Source organism: Eptatretus burgeri, chromosome 9 (genome assembly GCF_056783735.1).
Source record: "Eptatretus burgeri isolate ZD-2024b chromosome 9, Ebu_testis_v1, whole genome shotgun sequence".
Taxonomy (NCBI): domain Eukaryota; kingdom Metazoa; phylum Chordata; class Myxini; order Myxiniformes; family Myxinidae; genus Eptatretus; species Eptatretus burgeri.
Genome location: NC_140969.1, coordinates 56,610,092 through 56,632,156, shown reverse-complemented (window position 1 = coordinate 56,632,156; position 22,065 = coordinate 56,610,092). Strand labels below are relative to the sequence as shown.

Sequence of the window (22,065 nt, the reverse complement as noted above, 5' to 3'; positions counted from 1 at the left end):
AACAAACAAACATTCATTGTACAAAAATGACGATTTTGACCTTTTCATGACCTCGACCTTGACCTTTGTACTCTTAATTTTGTAATTGGTATTAGAGTGTGGGGAACAGAACAGTCAACATTTTGGTGTTGGTTTCATGCAAATCGGATAAGAATTGACTGTGTTATGACTAAAACCGCACATTTTGCAATGTCATGACCCCCCCTTGACCTTTGACTCCCAACCGCTAATAAGGGTTATTACGTCATTGTGTCATGTCACATATCTCAAGATGGGGCATTGAATTCTGAACATTTTGGCATTAGATGCATGAAAATTGGATACAAATTGACCGTGCTATGGTAAAAAAGACGATTTTGACCTTGTCATGACCTTGACCTTTGACCTGATCGCTCCCAAAATCTAATCAAATGCTCCTCGGATAATAACCAATCATCCCACCAAATTTGCTGCGATTCAGTTCAATACTTTTGGAGTTATGCGAATAACAAACAAACAAACAAACAAACACATATTCACAAATTAATAAATAAATAAATACACAGCGATCAAAACATAACCTTCACAACAAAGTTTGCGAAGGTAATGATGATTAAAAACTCATTGGGGATCAGGAACCGGATGGCCAGACCTGAATTTCGACTGAACGTGACTTGGGCAGGAATTTGTAATTTGTTCAGAGTGCCGGTGATAACGAGCCAATTCTTCGCAAACAACACAACGGGATCTCTAACATCGACCAACTAATGCTCGCAGAGAGGCACCCAGTTTTACATACATCCGAGGAATGCCACACCTTTACGTTCAAAGTACAAATCCTACAATATCGAGTCCAGTGTCAAAGCCAATTGTGCTACTTCTGCATCATCCTGTCGGACCAATATATATCTCTTAAGTGTACGTAAGTGCATACCTACATATTTTCTCACGTACTTCCCCTTTGTCTCACACAGCGGGATACTGCAGTCTTCCAGGTGCACCAGAGCATGGATCCGTGCTCGGCCCACCAAAAGGGTCACTCGGCAGTGTGGTGCGCTGGACCTGTGAAGCAGGATTCAGGCTTGTCGGCAAGAGCACAGCCACCTGTCGATCCTCATCATTGGGTTACCTGGCGTGGGATGCCCGTGTGCCGGCTTGTCAAGGTGAAGGCACACATCACTTTTGTAATTGTGTACACGTACATGCACGCGGCCTTGCATCCCTCCAAGGAAAGGAACGCCGTGGGTTCATGACTTCTCCTTTGCCATCTTTTGCTCTCATTACCACAACAATGAAACACCTGCAGGTTTCCATTGAAATTGAACAAAATGAAAAAAATATTGGATTAATGTTTTCACGAAGTGGAGTTAGCCATTGAAAGCATGATGGTTATGCTTATATGTGCACATTCAGGTCAGCTCAGGTATGGGAGCATGACATTCGGCTGGTTCAAAATTATTCTCGGGAATTGCTTGGAGGTAAAAGAAGAGGAAAAATAACTTCACGATCATTGTAGCGTTACTTTGATGCCACCCAATCATCCAAACTAGTAATTTGTACACCATTTGTTTTGATGCATCCAGAATTCCATTTCGTTCTTGGAATCAGCATTGGGGATTAATGAGGCATCAGTTTCTCTTTCTCATACCCTGTGTTTCTGCACTTTACTTGTGCTTCTGCAACACATTGTCATGGATAGCATCGACAGATCCCAGCATTGCAGAAATGTATTGTAGGTTTGTCATTACCGGCTTGCATTGAAGCTTCAGGAAGAAAACATGTTTGTATATTGTACATCAGGATGGCAAGATAGCTGAGAGGTGTGTACACTTGCCTTTGGGCTGTCGAACCTCAGTTTGAATCTCGGTCCAGCTATGAACTGCCAACCTGGTGCTTCGCAGGCAGGGTGAGACATCATTGGGTGCGCCGTCCATCGGATGGATGATAAGCTGGAGGACCTGTCTGCCAGCGCTGGTCGTTGATTGATGTTAATGATCCCTTGGTATTTTTCACAGAGAGCAGGCAAGTTATTGCCGGCACCATGAACAAATTACGAACACCTGCCCTGACTGACTGCTGGGAAAGCAATGGCAAACCACCCAACATTACCCTTGCAAAGAGACTGCTTTGGCAGCTCTGGCACCCTGTGTAAAGTATGGCACAGTTATCTTGATGATACTTTACATAACTTGTCTGATAGAGTCATTGTATTTCATTGTGAAACCTTGTTGACATAATTAGCCAACATTTGATTTCTTTACAAACATTTCTCAAACTAGTAACATTATCTGAGATGATCCAGAAAAATCCACTAGAGTGTATATATATATATATATATATATATATATATATATATATATATATATATATATATATATATATATATATATATATATATATATATATATATATGCATACATACATACACACACACACACACACACACACACACACACACACACACACACACACACACACACACACACACAGTGCCTTCAGAAAGTATTCACACGCCTCGATTTTTATGACATTTTGTTGTTTTAATTTAAAATTTAAAACTGATTAAAATTAATTTTTTATATCACTGATCATCACAAAAAAACCCCATAATGACAAACTGAAAACAATTTCTGAGAAATTTTAACAAATTCATTAAGAATGAAAAGCTGAAACGTCTTGAGTCAATAAGTATTCAACCCCCTGAGTCAATACTTTGTAGAAGTGCCTTTGGCAGCGATTACAGCTTCGAGTATTCTTGGGTATGTCTGTATCAGCTTTGCACATCTGTATTTGTGGATTTTCTTCCATTCTTCCTTGTAGATTTGCTCAAACTCTGTCAAGTTGGATGGGGATTGTCAGTGAACAGCAATCTTCAAATCTTTCCACAGATTATGAATGGGATTCAAGTCTGAGCTTTGGCTGGGCCACTCAAGGACTTTCACATTCTTGTTCTGAAGCCATTCCAGTGTTGCTTTGGCTGTATGCTTGGGGTCATTGTCCTGTTGGAACGTAAATCTTCACCACAGTCGAAGGTCTTTTGCACTCTGAAGCAGGTTCTCATCACGAATTTGCTTATATTTGGCTCCATTCATTGTTCCCTTTACCAGTCCCTGCTGCTGAAAAGAATCACCATAGCATGATGGTACCACCACCATGCTTCACGATAGGAGTGGTGTTAGATGGGAGATGAGCTGTGTTCGGTTTCCATCAGCTGTAGCACTTTGCATTGAGGCCAAAGAATTGAATTTTCATCTCATCAGACCACAGATTGTTTTGCCGCATGCTCTGTCTTTTCACATGTCTTTTTCAAAACTCCAGGCACGCTGTCATGTGCCTTTTTCTCAAGAGTGGCTTCTGTCTGCCCACTCTCCCACAAAGCCTGTATTTGTAAAGTGCTGCAGAGACTGTTGTCCTTCCGGCAAGTTCTCCCATCTCAGCCAAGGAACTCTGTAGTTCTGTCAGAGTGGTCATTGGGTTCTTGGTCACCTTCCTGATCAAGGTCCTTCTTGCCCAGTTGCTCAGTTTGGTTGGATGGCCAGCTTTATGAAGAGTCTGGGTAGTTCCATATTCTTTCCCTTTCCTAATGATGAAGCTGACTGTGCTCTTGGGAACTTTCAACACTCTAGAAATTGTTTTATACCCTTCCCCAGATCTCTGCCTCCTCACAATTCTATCTCCGAGTTCTACGGGCAGTTCGTTGGACTTCATGGTAGAGTTCTCTGCTCTGACATTCACTGTCATCTGTGGGACCTCATATAGAAAGGGGTGTTTCTTTCTAAATCATGTCCAATAAGTTGAATTGGCCACAGGCGGACTCCAATCTAGTTGTCGAGATATCTCAAGGATGATGAAAGGAAACTGGATGCATCTGTGCTCAATTTGAAGTGTCATAGCAAAGGGGTTGAATACTTATTGATTGACACAAGATACTTCAGCTTTTAACTTTTAATTAACTAGTAAAAAAAATCTAAAAACATGTGTTCACTTTGTCATTATGGGGTATTTTGTGGAGATCGTTGACACGAAATTTAAATTTAATCCATTTTAAATTCAGGCTGAAACACAACATAATGTGACGAGAGTCGAGGGGTGTGAATGCACGCACACACGCACGCACGCACACACACACACACACACACACACACACACACACACACACACACACACACACACACACACACACACACACACACACGACAGCATTCTGAGGCAATGTTTAAAGTGATGAAACATTTGTAATTCTGTAACTGTATTAACACATTGTGAAACCTTTACAACAAACGGCATTGCGACATCTGGTTGACAGGTGCTCCAGTTGCCAGTTTGACATGTGGAACATCTCCTGCTGGTATGGCAGATGGGGAAGCCTGTGCCAGTGTGATGGTTGTTGCCATCCCATTTCAAATTGGATTCGTAATTTGGTCATGTGATGTCTGACAGCAGTGGGTTTTGTGTGACATTATTTTGTAATCAGGCCTTGCAACCTGTGCCCAACAGCTGTATCTTGTGGTGTTCCTCGGGCACCGATCAATGGAGGCATCATCATGGTGAACCGCTCGACAGAAATGGTCATCAAATTCACGTGCAATCCAGGATTCAGGCTCCTCAAGCCCCAGCAAGCTACGGCATTTTGCCACAGGGACCGTCGCTGGAGTCACGGTGACAGCCCCCCCATTTGTTCAGGTCAGTGCACCGTGGATTCATACTGGTGGTCTGTGCCTGCATCACAGTCACCTCATGACCAATGCTCCTCTGCTGCTTTGGAGGCTGCTGTGCTGAGAAAATCGACTTGTTATTCATAAGTTTCACAGTACAAACACCATGCCAATTTCACCGTGCGGCCTGCAGTGATCTGTCACCTCATTTCAAGGCTTTAAGAATAGACTATGAAATTGTTTGGTTATAATTTGAAAAACACTTTACAGACAATGCCCTCGGCTACAGCACAACGCCTTGCTTTGTTTTTCAACATGTTCACCTAGGTTGATCCATGGTTTGCAAAATTATTACCACCCCAATTCATAACTGGTCCCCTATTACGCTTGGTTATCTGTCGGCCTCTAACTGTCGCACTTTTTGATAACAAACTCGGCACTACGTGTGCCGTACACTATATGCATTTTTTCCTCTCCTTCTACATTCTACACTTTTTTCTTTCTACTGGCTTTTCACAAAGGCTTTACCAGTCGGCCTTTTGTTGTGAATTGTTCATCTTCGTGTATTTGGTTTTGCTTCAGCAACTTACCCTTTCCCTTTGCTTCTTCTTTTGCACCGTCTCAAACACTATTTAATTTGCACATAACTATATTATAAGCACTGGCCTTAAGTTACAGAACACACAAAACAGGACGTTGGACTGCCTCTGTTCTCATTACCTCCACCACCTAAGGTGAACGGAGGTTGTGTTTTCACCCTGTCTGTTTGTCTGTCTGTGAGCCGGATATCTCAAAAACGTTGTGGACAGATTTGGATGAAATTTGGTGGGCAGGTTGGGTGTGCGACGAGGACAAAATGGATAGATTTTGGTGAAGATCCGGATCCGGATCGTATAATTTTTAAGTGATTCTTCACCATTGAGAGATACAGCCAAACATGACATATAGCATGATATTACAAAAAAATTGTGGACGGATTCGGACGAAACTTGGTGGACAGGTTGGGTGTGTGACAAGGAAGGATTGATTCCATTTTCGTGAAGATCTGGATCCGGATGCAGATCAGAGAAATTTTTTATGTTGTTAGTGATTCTTCACCGTTGAGAGATGTGGCCAAAAACAATTTACAGCACAATATCTCAAAAAGCTGTAGATGAGTTGGGTGGGTGACAAGAACAAGCCGATTCGATTTTGGTTCAGGTCGAGACCCAGATCCGGCCTATCAGTGTGATACAAAACGTAAACCGTTCAGCCTGGAGGAGGTATGCAATATGCCAAGTGCCAGTCTCGTCTTATTCCTGTGGATATCTTGTGATTTTGTCCAATATGTATGTATAAAAGGCTCGACTGTATACAAAAAAATTATTGAGAATTAACGAGTCACCCAACTGTTTCACGAAAATAATGTGGTGTCAACAACTCAACTAATGTCGATGAGGATCGGTGAGGATGATAATGGGCAGGCACAGGCAGATGAAATGGGAAGAGGCAGGTCAGCAGGACGACCTCCTCAGAGAAAGCTTTCCTCACAATTTGAGTGCCAAATTCTCTCTCTCTCTCTCTCTCTCTCTCTCTCTCTCTCTCTCTCTCTCTCTCTCTCTCTCTCTCTCTCTCTCTCTCTCTCTCTCTCTGTCTCTGTCTCTGTCTCTGTCTCTGTCTCTGTCTCTGTCTCTGTCTCTGTCTCTGTCTCTCTATGTCTATCTGTCTCTCTATGTCTATCTGTCTCTGTCTCTGTCTCTCTCCTCCCTCAGATCCATTTCTCTCCACAATTTGTTCTCCTCTCATGAATCGCTCTATTGCACACCCCCAACCACCCGATCAGGCTCCTCCCTCTTCTCCCCGGGACCTTCTGCCCCCCCCCCACCACTCAGGTGATCCGAACATCACCCCTTGGGAGGCATCTATCACTTTGCCCCTGGAGGCATTCACAGCTTCGCCCCTCTCTCTTGCAAAAGTATCCCGGCACCTCTGGTGGAGGTTTACATAAAGGTTACACACACAATTTCCTTAACCATAATCCCTCACTAATTATGACCACGCACCACCCCCTGTATGGTGCACATACACACAAGACATCCTCAAGCTGACGTGCCCCTATTTATTATATTGTGATTGGTTAACTACCCGTACACGAACCTTGCTACTCTATATCTGCTCTATGGTAATGTCTAACCCCCCCCCACACACACACACACACACACACAAATGTGAAACAGCCCCCCCTCCTCCCTGGAACCACAGCTCCTGCAAGATTCAATGCAGGGGCAACAGCTCCAGTTTTAACACTTACAAACTAACACCTAATTAATCTCAACGGAATAAATCAGGAGGGGCTGTGGGAAGCGAGCCTTATTTAACTTACCTTGCCTCCTTACCATACTGCCCCATTAGTTACAAATCAAACCCCCTTTTACTTGACCACTTCCCCATGTGGATGTCGCCTGCACCAGCTGTCAGGTGAGCCCTAATATCCAACTTCAAAATGACCTATCCAATTTCATGGGTTACTTGCCTTCCATGGCACATATCAAGACATGTGGGACCGAGTGGAACATTCCCACATTCAAACGCAATTCCCTCATTCACAACACCAACCATAATATTTCTTGCAAGGTCATGGCTTCATCTTTTAAGAGCTACAGGTGTGGCCCTCAACTCAGCAATGGGGAGATCCTGCACAAACAAGATGGTGGGGGAGCTTCAGGCTATGCTTCCCGCAGTGCAGGCGCAGTTGCTGACCTAACGACTTCTTCCCCCCCCCAACTTCTTGGCTCCCAGCAGCAAAACAGCTCCTTTGCTGTACGTCCCACCAGGAAAGGTCTCTACAACATAGGATCTCCTGGCCTACCGCACTCTTAGCCTCTCCCCTGGGTCATCAAGGATCTCCTACCCAATGGTCACACACACAGACACTCCTCCGACAAACCCCCAATTTCAAACACCATTGGCTGCCAGGGGCAAATTACCTCTGGAGGGGCTGCAGTCACCGCTCCTCCAGAGGCCCATCCATACCGACAGACACACACAACTTCCCCACTCACAAAACCCCAAATGTCTCTCCCTCCCCAACTGCCATTCAATTTTCCACCACCTGCAATACAAACAATGGTGCACTTAACCTGCCATTGTCTGCATACACACTAATCATTAACAAACACTCAAACAAAACACAATTATTCATTCACCATGCATATCACATTTTAACCCTTTCCACCCGATCCACATGCCTGTCAGTCCCTGGCATGCCAGAAGAACCCCTGCCAGGTCCAACTTCGCACCCACAACTGCCGCACCGCACATGATGGAGATCACCTCACACACACGACGGAGTCTATACTACCCCCTTCTAAACTCTCTTACCTACTCGTCACGTGGATGGTCTCTTCCTGGGGCAGAGCGACACGCACACAAACGGGATGTTCTTCCAAGCCATTATAATTTATCAAACATGTCCCCTCCATGTCCACTGTGAAACCAACCTGCCATTCCATTAATTTGTGCTTCCATATTATTCATGTGTTCATCCATTTTATTTTCAAACCTCACCCCAAAATCGCTTTTCATCTCCATAATTTCATTCTTCATTCGTTCACAATTTTTATTCATTTTATTTCCCAAATTGTCTTGATAGCTATCCGTTCATTCACTATTTTTATTCATTTGTTCCATAAATTGTTCAAACATGACCTTGAATGGTCATTGCACCCGCTTCCTGGCTCGATCGCTCGGAAATGGGAGAGCTTCTTATCCTAACCTCCTCACTAATCCCTAAACCCGGCTCACTTCCTTCCTCCTCACTTCTTTGTGCCGCAAAAACTTGCACATCGGTCATTTCGTGCAGCGGTCTTCTTCCCGCGCGCACACCAAAGAAGTAAAAAAAAAAATTGAATTTTTAAATTTACAATGTAATTTGGAAGAAGGTTCAGAATTTAGAAGAATTACAATAATAAATTTAGAAGGTTCAAAAATATTCACTTCTGACACCAATTGTAGCGTCAAAGGCTCAACTAGCATCGAGCTCGTTACGGCGGGAGGTTAAAATCCCCAATCTTCTGAACGGCTTATCTCCTGTGGACACGTTCGAAATTAATAGCGGACAACGTGCGCGCGGGTCGTGAGGAGAAACATGAGAACCTTCAAGCTTTTGAGACCAACGGGTTTATTCCCAAAACCACAAACATCTAGGGGAATGGTGATCACGAGGAGACGATGGCAGGTTTGGATAGGGAAGAAAGGGGAAACACCAAATCGATAATAAATAATTATATACAATGTGAATAAAACCTATGACGCCACACACCAGATTTTATCACTGACAGGAAAGGGACAAAACCAGGGGTACTCAACTGCTGGTGAATGAGCAGGTGGAAGAATGGGCATGGGGCAGCCACAAGCAGGTGATGAGGGTTGAGGAGGACGATGAGCAGGACAGTAGGTAGCAGGTAGCAGGAAAACCTCCTCAGAGAAAACCCTCCTCACAATTTGAGTGCCAAAGCCTCTCGCTCACTCTCCTCAGATCCAGTTCTCCTCACAATTTCCTCTCCTCTCACGAACCGCTTTCTTGCACACCCCTAACCGCCAAATCAGGCTCCTCACTCTTCCCAGGAAACACTCCGCCCCTCCCCCCCCCCATCTCGGCGATCCGAGCTCCGCCCCTTGGGAGGCGTCTATCACTCCACCCCTGAAGGTGTTCACAGCTCTGCCCCTCTCTTCCACTTTCAAAAAATCCTGGCGCCCCAAATAGAGGTTTTAATAAGGATTACACGTACAATTTCCTTAACCATAATCCCTAACTAACTATTACCACGTACCACCCCCTGCATGGTGCACATACAATCAAGACATCCTTATGCTGATGTGCCCCGACTTATTACATCGATATTGGCTAACTACCCGTCACAGGCCATGCTACTCCACACATTCTTCTCTGCTCTATGGTAATATCTAACCCCTCATCCTCCCTCCTCCCACCACATACGTAACAATAAGGAATAATTTATTCTCACAATGTAAAAGTGATCTCTGTACATGGTTCATTTTTTCCTCTCGGAATTCTACTTGTTGATGAATCTATTTTTGCATTTTATCTATTGGCACCTTAGTAAGGTTAGCTACTTCCTTCAGAGATTGAGAAGTTGCACAATCTCACTGCATCACCCACTTCATGGAGTCAGTCAGTCAGATGGACACCAGTAGTCATCCATATTGTGACCTGAATGAAATAAATCACTGAAGTTCCTCGATGTATACACCTAGCTTTTGATGGAGACATCATGTGACCCACAGTAAAGGACAGTGTGGTCTGGGAGCATTTGCCTGTACAGCACTTGGTTGGTGGCAGTATGATCAATAATCAACATTCAAAATCTTCACAGAAAGAATACATGTTGGATTTACTTGCTAATAATTTTGTCGAGCAGACTTGGGGAAGGGAATAAGTGGATTTGCCATGGAAACACCCCTTGTTAATAAATATTTGCAATTAATCCAGTAAAGGTTCAAGTAATTGGCATTATTTTTATTATCACGATTTGTTATTAGTGTTATTAAAGATTCCAGACACCACCGGCTGTTAAAAGTCCAGTTGACAAAAGTTAATTGCCACATGTAACAAAGCCTCAGTTATTAAATATAGAACGAGGGTAAAACAAATAGTCCGATAGGATGGTACATTTGTTGCACACTTACCTTTGAGCAGTCTCGTCTCGGTTTGATTCCTGACCTGACTATAAACATCCGATTGGTGCTTGGCAAGTAGGGTGTTTTATCACAAGGTTTGCTATCTCTTTAGCTTGGAATCATTTGGTAGCATTAATTAGTTTATGTTAAAGATCCCACAATGTCTTTCATCAAGAGTAGTTGAAGTATTGCCAGCACCCTGAACAGATTAAAGTCCTGCCATTGCCAGTGCTCGGTGAACGTCAGGCCTGCCCAGCCAGTTTAAAAAATAATTGGGCCAATCTACATCCTGCAGCAAACCATACGAGATGGAAGGATTCATTGGAACCATATAGTAGTGGTGGTGGTGGTGCTGGTAGTAGTAGTCATATCAGAATAACAACAACAGAAACAGCAACAACAATTAATTGACCTCGTTTTGCATTCATTTAATTTCTGATCTTTAGAAAGACTTATGATTGTGCTTGTGGATGCCCATGCACGATAAACGACAATGTGTATGTCATTTTGTTTCCTCCTCCCAATTGGTAGTGATAAGCTGTCCAGATCTCGGCTCCTTCTGGCTGGAGCACGGTGGTTGGAGACTGTTGAATGGTTCTGGAAGAGACGTTGGTTCTTGCCTGGTGTTCTACTGCCTGCCAGGATATTATCTGTCTGGGCCTCGTATCTCCTATTGTACTGCGAGTGGGACGTGGAGCTGGGACGAAGAAAGGCCAAAGTGTACAGGTACCATTGGCTGAGTCCTACCACAAATGGTCCACGTGTTTTTTTTTATTAGTATTTAGTTGGAGGATGTGAATGGTGCTACTTTTTCAGTGGTAGTATTTTGTTTGCCTCGAAGTTGCTCTTGGGAAATTAAGATAAACAATAATTATTAAGATAAAATTTAAGATAAAAGGAAATGGGAAAATTGGGAAATTAAGATAAAAGTATAGTCGAGCATAGTATGTAGGCCAAACCTCCTGGGTCAGGTGGAGCTTCCACTCCAAAGGAATTTAGTGAATCAGCTGTTTTTATTGGGTTTGTTTTTTAATAAGCAAGTCAATAGTAATCTGGTAATTTTGATGACTAAATCTGGTAATTCAATTGCTCATGTCCCAAAATGTAAGAATCAAACAACTATAACCTGGATTATAAACAACATTATCTGATATACTGTGCTCGAGTCTTGTGCACTCGGCCCCCACAAAGCCTCACTTTTATCACTTTCAGACTAAACTGTAACAGTGGAGTGCTGGGAAACATATAGTAGGGCAGCTAAATAGGCCCCACGTGCACCCCCCACCCCCCCTCCCAGAGTACTTATGCAAACATACTTTTTTAGAATCCTTAAGGTGTCTAGTTAACATTTTTAGATGTTAACAAGAAAATTAGGTTGGTCTTGGGGGTCTATTGAGCTGCTATCTTGGATTTTAATATGCCCAGTTATCGAAAAACAGAAATTTTCATAACTTTTGAACCAAACATGCTAGGAATACAATTGAAACATCTATTCCTTACAATTTTGACATGACAAATTATTTATTTATAATATCATTTTTAATATTTGATAATGCTTTATGGGTCATACTTCTCAAAATGGTGAAAAAACATGAAAAAACATGCCTAAGGAATCATATATAATGCCTTATGTTGGGCTCATGGTGGTTAATTGCCACATATAAACTGACAAACAACATTATAACTCTTATTTCATATTATATCGGCCTTGCTTACTGGCATCTGATAACTGTGTCAGCAATGGTCATTCTTTGTAAAATTTTGAAACCTTGTGACATGTTTGTCAGGCTTCCTAGAACTCTTAGTCCGTGTTGGGCCTGGGTAAGAATAGTCTCACTCACCTTATGTATGGAGTAGAAGTCCCCTAAAATGAGGCAGCTTGATTCAGTGATAAGATCCTGAAACTTGAATTTTAAATCTAATACAATAATAGGAATTTATGCTGTTTCCCATTGTTGCCGTGTTGTACTTACCTTACCTTCCTAGAACACTAAATAATACTTTGTTTGTTTCAGGTGTTAAGATTTTTTTGCATTGTATCAATGTATGGGCCTTACTGACTGAGTCTGTTGAAGAATCGGTGGTTATTGCATGGAAATGGACAAGGTGGATGTCAGGGGGTATAGACAAGGTGGATGTCAAGGGGTATGGACAAGGTGGATGTTAGGGGGGTATGGACAAGGTGGATGTCAAGGGGATAGACAAGGTGGATGTCAAGGGGTATGGACAAGGTGGATGTCAGAAAGTTGTGATGGAGTACCACATGAATGACTTTGGTGGAGTTGACAAAGGGAGATAATTCCACCAGTAGAAAGCAAGGGAATAAAAGAGCAGAGGGAGGGGACCTGGACAGATTGACAGAGTAGGTTTGGACACACACACACACACACGCGCGTGATCGGTTCATGTCAAGAGAGGAATGGTTGGAATGGCAAAACAAAAACTGCTGAATGGCTGAAACTTCACCAACCTGCATGCAATGTGAAAAAAACAGACCCTTCTCTTGGGTTTTCTCTTGTGCACTCAACTTCTGTTTATCGTGTTTCATCACATTGCTTTTTATGGAGCGTTTCGTTGTTGAGTGAGTCAAGTGTTGATGCATCGCCTTCATTGGTGTGAGTTCATTTCCCATGGCTGATCATGGCAAGGGATTTGATTATTTTGTCTATGTTTAAATGTGGATACAATAAAAAAATATGCTCTGGCCAACTAGATTATGGAAAAATTGGGCAAATCTCACATGCTCCATTGAGCTGCGAACACAGGAGGTTGTGGGACATTGTATTTGTAACCCCTCCCCTAATCTTGTGATATTATAGATTATTCTTAAATAAATAAAAATTATTGATCTTTCTTTGGGTTTCATCAAGGCTGTCGTGAACGCAAGTATTGAGTTTTTTTTTTGTTTTTGTTTTTTTCAGGAAATCTTGTCCCCTTTATATACTTTCTTTTTTTAACACAAAATTGAGGCTTATGAAAGAGCGAGGTGACAGAGGGGAAATAGGCAACACACCAACAGTGGGGAAGCGGGGTTAAAAGCAAGTAGATGAACGAGCAAGAAAAGATGAATGGGAGGAAAGTCATCAACAAACCCGAATGAGGCCTGAAAGAGCACGTCCCAAGCCAAGAACACACAAACCCAGCGCAAAGCATGTGAGGGCACTCAATGCAATGCATAAAAGCACTACATTAACAAATAAGAAAAAGAGCAATCATAGATTGCAAACCCTCTCCAGTATTTGTTTTGTGTGGTGTTTGTGTAGTTTTATGTGGTGTATTTTGTGTTGTGTTTGTGTACTGGTGTGTTACATAATTAATGAGAGGCACAACTAGAACTACCACTTTATAACTGCTGGCAGTGATGACCGAGTACCAAGACGTCCCGCTTTGATGCAACCCTGCTTTGATTGGACACTGACCCTGACCCATGACGTTTATGATTATTCAATTGAATTTAGAGTGGGATTAAAATATATTCAATTCAAATCAAATGGAAGATGAAATAGGTACAGTCCTGCTATTGGAGTCATCAGAAGGAACCCGAACAAGCAATAAGCAAAGATGAAATCATCAGGAGGAACCTGAATAGGATTCACATTTCAGCTGCTACTCTTATACCCTCAAACTCATCCAGACACAGCCAAATGAGCCTTATTAAAAAAAAGAACCCAGATAAAAAAAAATTCTGTCTGTCAGACCATGTGTCCAATCAAGTTCAAATTTAAAACATTAATTCCACATCACTACTACATCATAAGCCTGGTGTTGGCTTACTGGTTAGGGTGGCGGCTTGGGATCCTAGGGTCCTGAGTTCAAGCCCTATTGTCCGCTGAATTAATACACCAGGGGGTTGATTCAGCCTGTCATCCTTCCGAGGTCAGTGTAATGAGTACCAGTGTGTACTGGTGGATGGGCACTGCGTCATCGACACATTCGCGCTTCCAAGAAATGATAGCTACCCTGGCAGCTAAGCTGCCATACGTGATAAGAAGAAGAAGACTAGATTATAAATGTGAAGTTTCAAATCAAATGATTCAGCAGTTCCAGAGAAAACATTATTTAGTATTTTTCTTCAATCCAATATGGATGTCAAACCATGTGACCTATCAATTATTCCTGAACAAACTTTTTTGAAGGTTTTTTTTTTCTTAACAATGTGACTGTCAAATCACATGACCGATGACGTCATCAATTTTTTTTTCTGTGGACTGTTTTATCCATAGATGATACTCAAAAATTTTTATACTGATCAGATGTAGTATTCTACATAAAAATCATGACATGACATAAAAAAAAAAATCACTTGTATTCCCCATGAGGAGTACTTGCCATGTGCCAAGTTTCATTTTTTTTTCCTTTGGGCGGTTTCAGAGATACAAAGGTCCAAGTTTTTTTTTCCACTTTTCCCACATGGCTGCCACACCACGTGACCTATGATGTCATTATTATCCACAAGAGTATTCACTCCGATGGTGAAAATTTCGTCTCAATCCGACAAGCAGTTGCAAATTAAAACACGAAAGTTCTGTGCGGACAAACAAACAAACAAATAAACAGACAAACAAACGGACCCAAATGCAATCCCCTCTCCTTTGGCAAAGGTAACTTGAACGATACTTGGTTGAGCGCATCCCTCCACCAGGCATAGCAGTTTACATTTTGTTTCCCACTGATAGGCCGAATCTGGATCCGGACCTGAACCAAAATCTAATCGGCTTGTTCTTGTCACCAACCAAACTCATCCACCAGGTTTTGTCTGAATCAATTCACAATGTTTTGAAATATGGTTCTATATTATATCATTTTGGCCATTATCTCTCAATGGTGAAGAATCACGTAAAAATTCTCGGACCCGGATCCGGAACTTCACAAAAATCAAATCAATCAGGAAGAAGGGGTTTCCCAGAGCATCAAATGGGTCATTTTATATATTTATGAATGAAGATCAAGACTCGGCACAAAACACTGCTTTCCTCCATTGGGAGAGGGGGAGAGAGTGTCGATTGATGGCAACATGGCGACAACATGAATGGAGGAAGTCAGAAATCTAGGAATGAAGTTGGCCTTCTATGTCACAGGCAGAGAACTTGGCAAGCAAAGTAGGATGCCAGACTTGTCGAATGGCCAAGACATATCCAGGGAGATGGTGTTGAATATCTCCCTGGAAATAGTTATCCTTGTCACACACAACCTGTCCACCAAGTTTCGTCAGAATCAGTCCATGGCGTTTTGAGATATCCTGCTCACAGACAAATAAGGGTGTAGTAAACATAACTTCTGTATTCCTTTGGTGGCAGAGGTAATTAACATGAACAATTAACAAAAACGTTTAAATAATACAATTCCAGAAAAAGTATCCTCATCCTTGGAAGATGGTTTCCCAAAGCAGAGAAGACGGTGTCTGACCGAGAAGGAAGGTCAGGTCAGGCCAGGTCAGGTGTGGGAGCATGCGCCAGAACTGCGCGTTGCTGCGTCCACTTTCCGGGGGCCACTCCAGGGGCCTCTATCTGGCCATCCCCAGGGCAGATGCCTGGCCCATCCCCCATCTCCTTGAGATGCCGATCAACCTGCTGCAACCAGGAGGCACGTGGTCGGCCCATTGGCCTCCTCCTCTCACGAGACTCCCTCGCTGAGAGAATCTGGTGAGCAGGATCAGCATCAGGAAAACGAGCCACATGTCCATACAGCCGCAGCTGATGCTCCCGGACTATGCAGGTAACAAATCTCATCCAAGTCTCTCTCAGCAACCGCTCGTTGGACACAAGGTCCGACCAGCGATAGCCAAGGATTCTCCGAAGAGACCTGGTACCAAAGTAATTAAGTCTCAGATCCCTGGTCAGAGTCCAACTCTCACATCCAGAGAGCAAGACTGGAAGCACAAAGGACCAGAAGATTCAGACTTTCGTCCTCCCACACAGGTACCGGCAGCGCCACACCCCATGATCCAGTGAATCCATGACCCAGAACCGAATCCACGAGAAGGAACCCAGAACCGAACTATAACCATTTGCATCTACACCTTTTCGAAGCTCTGTGAAAGACTTTTTCCTGAATTTTCTATTTCTGAAGATTCACACACAAGGAACTTCAATGCAAGAGAAGGCAATTATTAGGCCCATCAAGCCTGCACAATCATGCCAACACTCAAATGCCCCTCTATTCCCACTGCCTCTAGGTACCTGTCCAATTCTAGTTGGAATCCAACTTGCTGCTGCCACCACCTTTCCAGAGCCAATTCCAAGCATTACCCATTCTCTGAATGAAACACCTGTGCCTCAACATCATCCTAAGATTCATCATTGACTTCTTCAAACACAATATTTTATCCAAATTTCATTCGTTGCAATTTGCCAAATAATTGAGTTCAAACAAATTCTTGCTTTTCAAAGCAAACAGATTGAGCAACGTTTTCATTACTCAACCGAGTCCGCTCTTTTCCTTTGTGCATTCACTTCATGTTAATTGTCAGGTATTCGCATGAAGTTTGATTTTTATAAATCAAGTTTTCCTTCACCCCATGATGCACAATCATTGATGAACTTTCATTGAAAGATCATATCAGATGATTATCATCTCAGCTAAAAATAAAATCAGAGGTTGTTTCCTGTCCTAAGAGAAGGAGTTTTCAAAATTGACAATATAATTGCTCACACAGTAATATTTTCTCTACTATGAAAGGAGCTGTACTTACATGCATCTCAGTTCGACACATTGGTTGGACAGTTCACCTGACTCCAACCACAATTTATACATTATTGGCCATCATATCGGTGCTTACTGCAAAGTCAGACATCTTGGGAGCCGTCATATTTACAATCGCCATGCCCTCCCTATACGTTTTCCCTTCAGTGTAAAATGACCAAAGCGACAGTTGAAAGGATTTTGAGCCAAAAGGCGTCACGGGATTTGTGAAGTTGGGCCTCAACGATCGAGGCAGTGGTCTGTTGTTTATACACCACCCAAAATAATGATGCGGCATTCTCTCAAGCAGCGCTTTTACCAAGGAGGTTATGCGGATATTCACTATTATTTGCAAATATTTTCTCTTAAACAACTCGACCAGAGATCATAAAACCGATGTCATTATAAAAGTCTTTGTTCGAGGACGACCGTCAATCTCGTGACATTGTGAAAGAAAACATCCGTAATGATTTACTTTAAACGATGTCGATATATCCTTCAGGAAGAAGGTAAGCCTGGTTTTGGCTTAGTGGATATGGTGGCTGGCTTGGATTCTTAAGATCCTGAATTTGAGCCCCGTTGACCGCTGAATTAACACCAGGTAGGGTTGGTTCAGCCTGTCACCTTCCGAGGTTGGCGAAATGAGTACTCGGCGTACTGGTATAGGGGCACAGCATCAGTGGCATAGTCTTGCTTCAACAAAATGATAACTACCCAGCAGCCAAGCTGCCATATGCAAGAAGAAGAAGAAGAAGAAGAAGAAGAAGAAGAAGAAGAAGAAGAAGAAGAAGAAGAAGAAGAAGAAGAAGAAGAAGAAGAACAAAGAAGAAGGAAGAAGAAATTTAGTTTTGGGTTGTTTATTGGCACAATTAGCCTGCTCATAGTCACTTGAGAGTTGCATGCCATGGGGTTTCTGCATATCTTCATGGGATGGTGAGTTGGACAGGTGACCATGATTAGTTTCTGGTCGGGTAGGTGACCATGATTGGTTTCTGTGAAGTCGATGATAGCATGATAGGGGAGGGGGAAAGCATTAAATATTCTGCTGTTTTGATGTGGGAATGCTTGTTTGCTTTTATGAATGGGAGCAGGATGAGGAGGGTGAACAGACTTGAGGTTGGGACAGGGTTTGGGGGATGGGGGAGAGTAAAGATGGGACAGATTTTGAAGGGGAAGGTTGAATCTCTTGAGGGGGGGTTGAGTAGTTGTAGTGCAGGTGATGATGAGGGGTTTGGAGGGGGAGGGTGAGGACTTGGGGTTGGGAAAGGAAGGGGGGTATAACAAAGATGGGAGAGAGTTGGAAAGGGGAGGTTGAGGCTTTGGGAGGGGGTGAGTTGTCAGAATTGCATGCGTAAGTTTACTCAGTAAAAATTTAACTGACCACATGTGTGTGCGTGCGTGCGTGCGTATCACTGTATGGCGATGACACAATCACCTTACGGGTCATGTGCTAGTTTGCTTGAAAGAGACTATTGTTTTTTTGTTTTGTTTTTGTTTTTTTAATTGAATGTCCACTGCTGAAATAAATTGATTAGCCGACTCAGCGCCCTCTCGGGTGGAAAATATGCTTTATATGATGCAACTTTATGATGCTGTTTGTTCATAACCCTTGTCATGCGTCCACCCACTGACCCACTACCCAATGCCAGTGTGTTGCTTTTCATCTCATCACCTCACTCTTCCATGAACTTGGACTGAGGATACAACAAAAAATTAAAAAATATTTTTAAAACACCTTTCCTGTGAAGCACCATGAAGGCATTTTCTTGTCGGATCATGTTTCGTTGAGATTTATTTTGCTGCGCATATTACAATCATGCCTCTTGCTTGTCGAGAGAAATATTCCTCCTGAACAACCACAGTTATTCCCACATTCCTGTGGGGTTGTCCGGGGCAAGATTTTGCTAAAGTCTTTCACGAACTAGCTGACCTGACCGGATGTTCGACTAAGGTTAGGCCAGGAATTTGGAATTTTTTCATGGTGCAGGAGATAGCTCGCCTACTCTTCTTTAACATCCTGAAACTAATACCGGCAGACGATGCCAGTTTAGAGACTGCACACACGTTGATGGATTTGCCTGCCTGTGAAACACCGGATGACAGTTTTTAGCTGAGTCGGGATTCAAACCAAGGCTGGACAGCTTCGAGGCGAGTGTGTGTACCTCTTGGCCATCCTGTCAGCCCCTTGGCTGGAGAAAGAAAGATTTAAAATATAAATAAGCACTGACGTGTTAAATTTTTACAAACATGAGAGTTAATGTCCTTACTGAATCACTCCAGAAATTTTGCCTTCAAGAGAGACCCCACAACCTCTATTTTGATAGAACTCAGTACCATGAGGCATGACATTTTCCAGGACAGGCAACATTGCATCTAAAGCCATTTTGCACCCACTGTGTACTCCCCATTCGCCAAATCCATTCCCGGAACTGCTCACCTTGTCACATCCTACCCCTTTGTTGCCACTTACAGTTTCATGGCCTTTTTGTCTTTTACAACAGTTCAGAAGGTTATTGGTCATTTCACAGCTAAATCATCTGGTCCTTCATTCCCTCACCTTATAACCTTATTCAGCCATCGAGCTTTCCAAAGACAATGTAGACCACTCACCCATTCCTTGTCAACATGATGAAATCCAGCCTTCCAACTTGCATCCACCCCAATTATATCGTGTGTGCATGGATCCTGGTGTGATGTCTCACACATTGCCATCCAGAAATTATGCTTTTCGAGCAGATGAGTGGTGTTTTGTCCTGTACCGTAAAACAGTTAGGACCATCTCCCTGATATATATTGACCATTCGACACAGTCTGCCATCCTGCTTTTCTTGCCAAGCTCTCTGCCTGTGGCATATAAGGGCACATTCATACTTGACTTCCTCCATGCATGCTATGAACATGTTGCCATCAGTAGACCTTCTCCTCCCATCTCCCAGTGGAGGATGGAGTTCCCCAAGGCAGCGTTTTGGGCCCAGTCTTGTTCCTCGTCCATAAAAAATAAAATGACCTCTTTGATACCCTTCCTTTTAGCAGATGACTCCACAGTGTGTTGTGTCGTACTCACATCCTTCTGCTAGGTAGACAGCAGCTGTGTCTCTCTCTGCTGATCTGGAAATGAATGGTTCTGCTTTGATAAATGGAACATCCTTCAATCCTGAAAAATCCTCCAGTCTTACTGTATCATATGGGCATGATCATCAAACAAGCCCACACAGCTATTTCCTTGGTCACTCACTGGAAGAGGTTCAGTCTGTTAAACTTCTGGGCCTCACCATCAGCCATCACCTTTGCTTTCCTGGGCCGACAACATAACAAAGCGAGCCTCCAAAGCCATCCACATATTGAGCATCCTCTGTGGATCCAAGTCTTTCCTTGAAAATCAAAGCAACTCACAGTCGACAAGGCCTTTGTCTTTGTTACAATTAGAGAATTGCTCTCCATTCTGGGCTGTCACTCCAGCATCATATCTGTCTCTCTTGGACTCTAGCGAATCAAAAGCTCTCAAAACAATTGGAATCTTCCCTGATGAGGCTGAAACACAAGATCTGTTGCTCTCACATCACAGGCAGGTTGGTGGTCTCTGTTTTCTACCCTCTATTCTCCAACATTGCTCCCTCTGCTCTCCCAGTCCTCTGACCCTCCCCAGAAACTCCAGGATGCATGTGTTCTTCCAGTAGTCCCAACCTGTTTAAACTTCCAAAATCCAGGTTGACTGCCCACCTCAACTTTTTTATTTCTCCCTCCTCCCATCTGTGGAATCACCTTCCAAATATTTTTCTGTCTCACTATTCCCTCCAGGGCTTCAAGCAGGCAGTTTTACCATCATCTCATGTTATCCCTCATCTTAATTCCCATGATCTTTATTTCTTCAATTAACCATCCCTAACTTAACCCTCTTACTTGCTGCTGATTCAAGATTCAAGTCTCAGTCTCAGTCTCTCTCTCAGTCTCTCTCTCAGTCTCTCTCTCAGTCTCTCTCTCAGTCTCTCTCTCAGTCTCTCTCTCAGTCTCTCTCTCTCTCTCTCTCTCTCTCTCTCTCTCTCTCTCTCTCTCTCTCTCTCTCTCTCTCTCTCTCTCTCTCTCTCTCTCTCTCTCTCTCTCTCTCTCTCTCTCTCTCTCTCTCTCTCTCTCTCTCTCTCTCTGTCTCTCTCTCTCTCTCTCTCTCTCTCTCTCTCTCTCTCTCTCTCTCTCTCTCTCTCTCTCTCTCTCTCTCTCTCTCTCTCTCTCTCTCTCTCTCTCTCTCTCTCTCTCTCTCTCTCTCTCTCTCTCTCTCTCTCTCTCTCTCTCTCATCCCCTTGCTGGTTATGCCCAATTCTTACCCTAATGCCAATTTACCTTGCTCTTCCGTGAGCCCCACTCTTGTTGAAATATAAATAGTACTGCACTAAACAGGGCTATGAATGGTGACTTTCTCTTCTTGAAACATCCTCTGGTGGTGGTCGTATGGCAGCTTAGCTGCCAGGGTAGCTGTCATTTCTTGAAGCGCGACTGTGTCACTGATGCAGTGTCACTCTTCCAGTACACACACTGGAACTGGTACTCATTTCGCCGACCTCGGAAGGATGATAGGCTGAGTCAACCCCCTGGTGTATTAATTCAGCGGCCGACGGGGCTTGAACTCAGGACCCTAGGATCCCAAGCCACCACCCTAACCACTGAGCCAACACCAGGCTTAAAAACATCCTGTCATTTTACAGATACATGGCTGGAATAAATGCATGTGTTAACCAAGTTGGTCAAGTTGTCACTCGGCTCTGCATTGGCATGAGATGTCTTGTAGCTTGTCGTACGGCAAAGATGCCTCAAACCATTACTCCAACTCCAGTAGCCTGAAATGTCAACTTGATATTTCCATCAAACATTAAGTCTGGATATTGCTCGTTGGTAAATGTTTTCCAATTTATCCATTTCAGGTGGATTTTAGAGGTTATATGTGTGTATATTATGAAGAAAGCTCAAGTGACAGGATCACCCAATATTACACCCCTCCTGAAGTCGATGAGAACTATGTTCACCGATGTTGTGAGCAAAAGTCAATAAATCCCCACAGTTTCTGTTTATGTACATCAAC

General features: G+C 43.1%; 1 protein-coding gene across 38 annotated transcripts in view; it reads left to right on the top strand.

Annotated features, from left to right (window-relative positions):
• The window catches only part of LOC147020161 (CUB and sushi domain-containing protein 3-like), a 1,491,173-nt gene that overhangs the window by 1,344,001 nt on the left and 125,107 nt on the right, over window positions 1-22,065 (top strand). For all 38 annotated transcript variants that reach the window (XR_015061662.1, XM_085895237.1, XM_085895221.1 and 35 more), the window contains 3 exons: window positions 954-1,142; window positions 4,477-4,662; window positions 10,845-11,039. Coding sequence is in view for 37 of the 38 variants with exons in the window: in XM_085895237.1 (XP_085751363.1) it covers window positions 954-1,142; window positions 4,477-4,662; window positions 10,845-11,039 (570 nt within the window). In the remaining variant the exon portion in view is untranslated. The remainder of the gene's footprint in view (window positions 1-953; window positions 1,143-4,476; window positions 4,663-10,844; window positions 11,040-22,065) is intronic.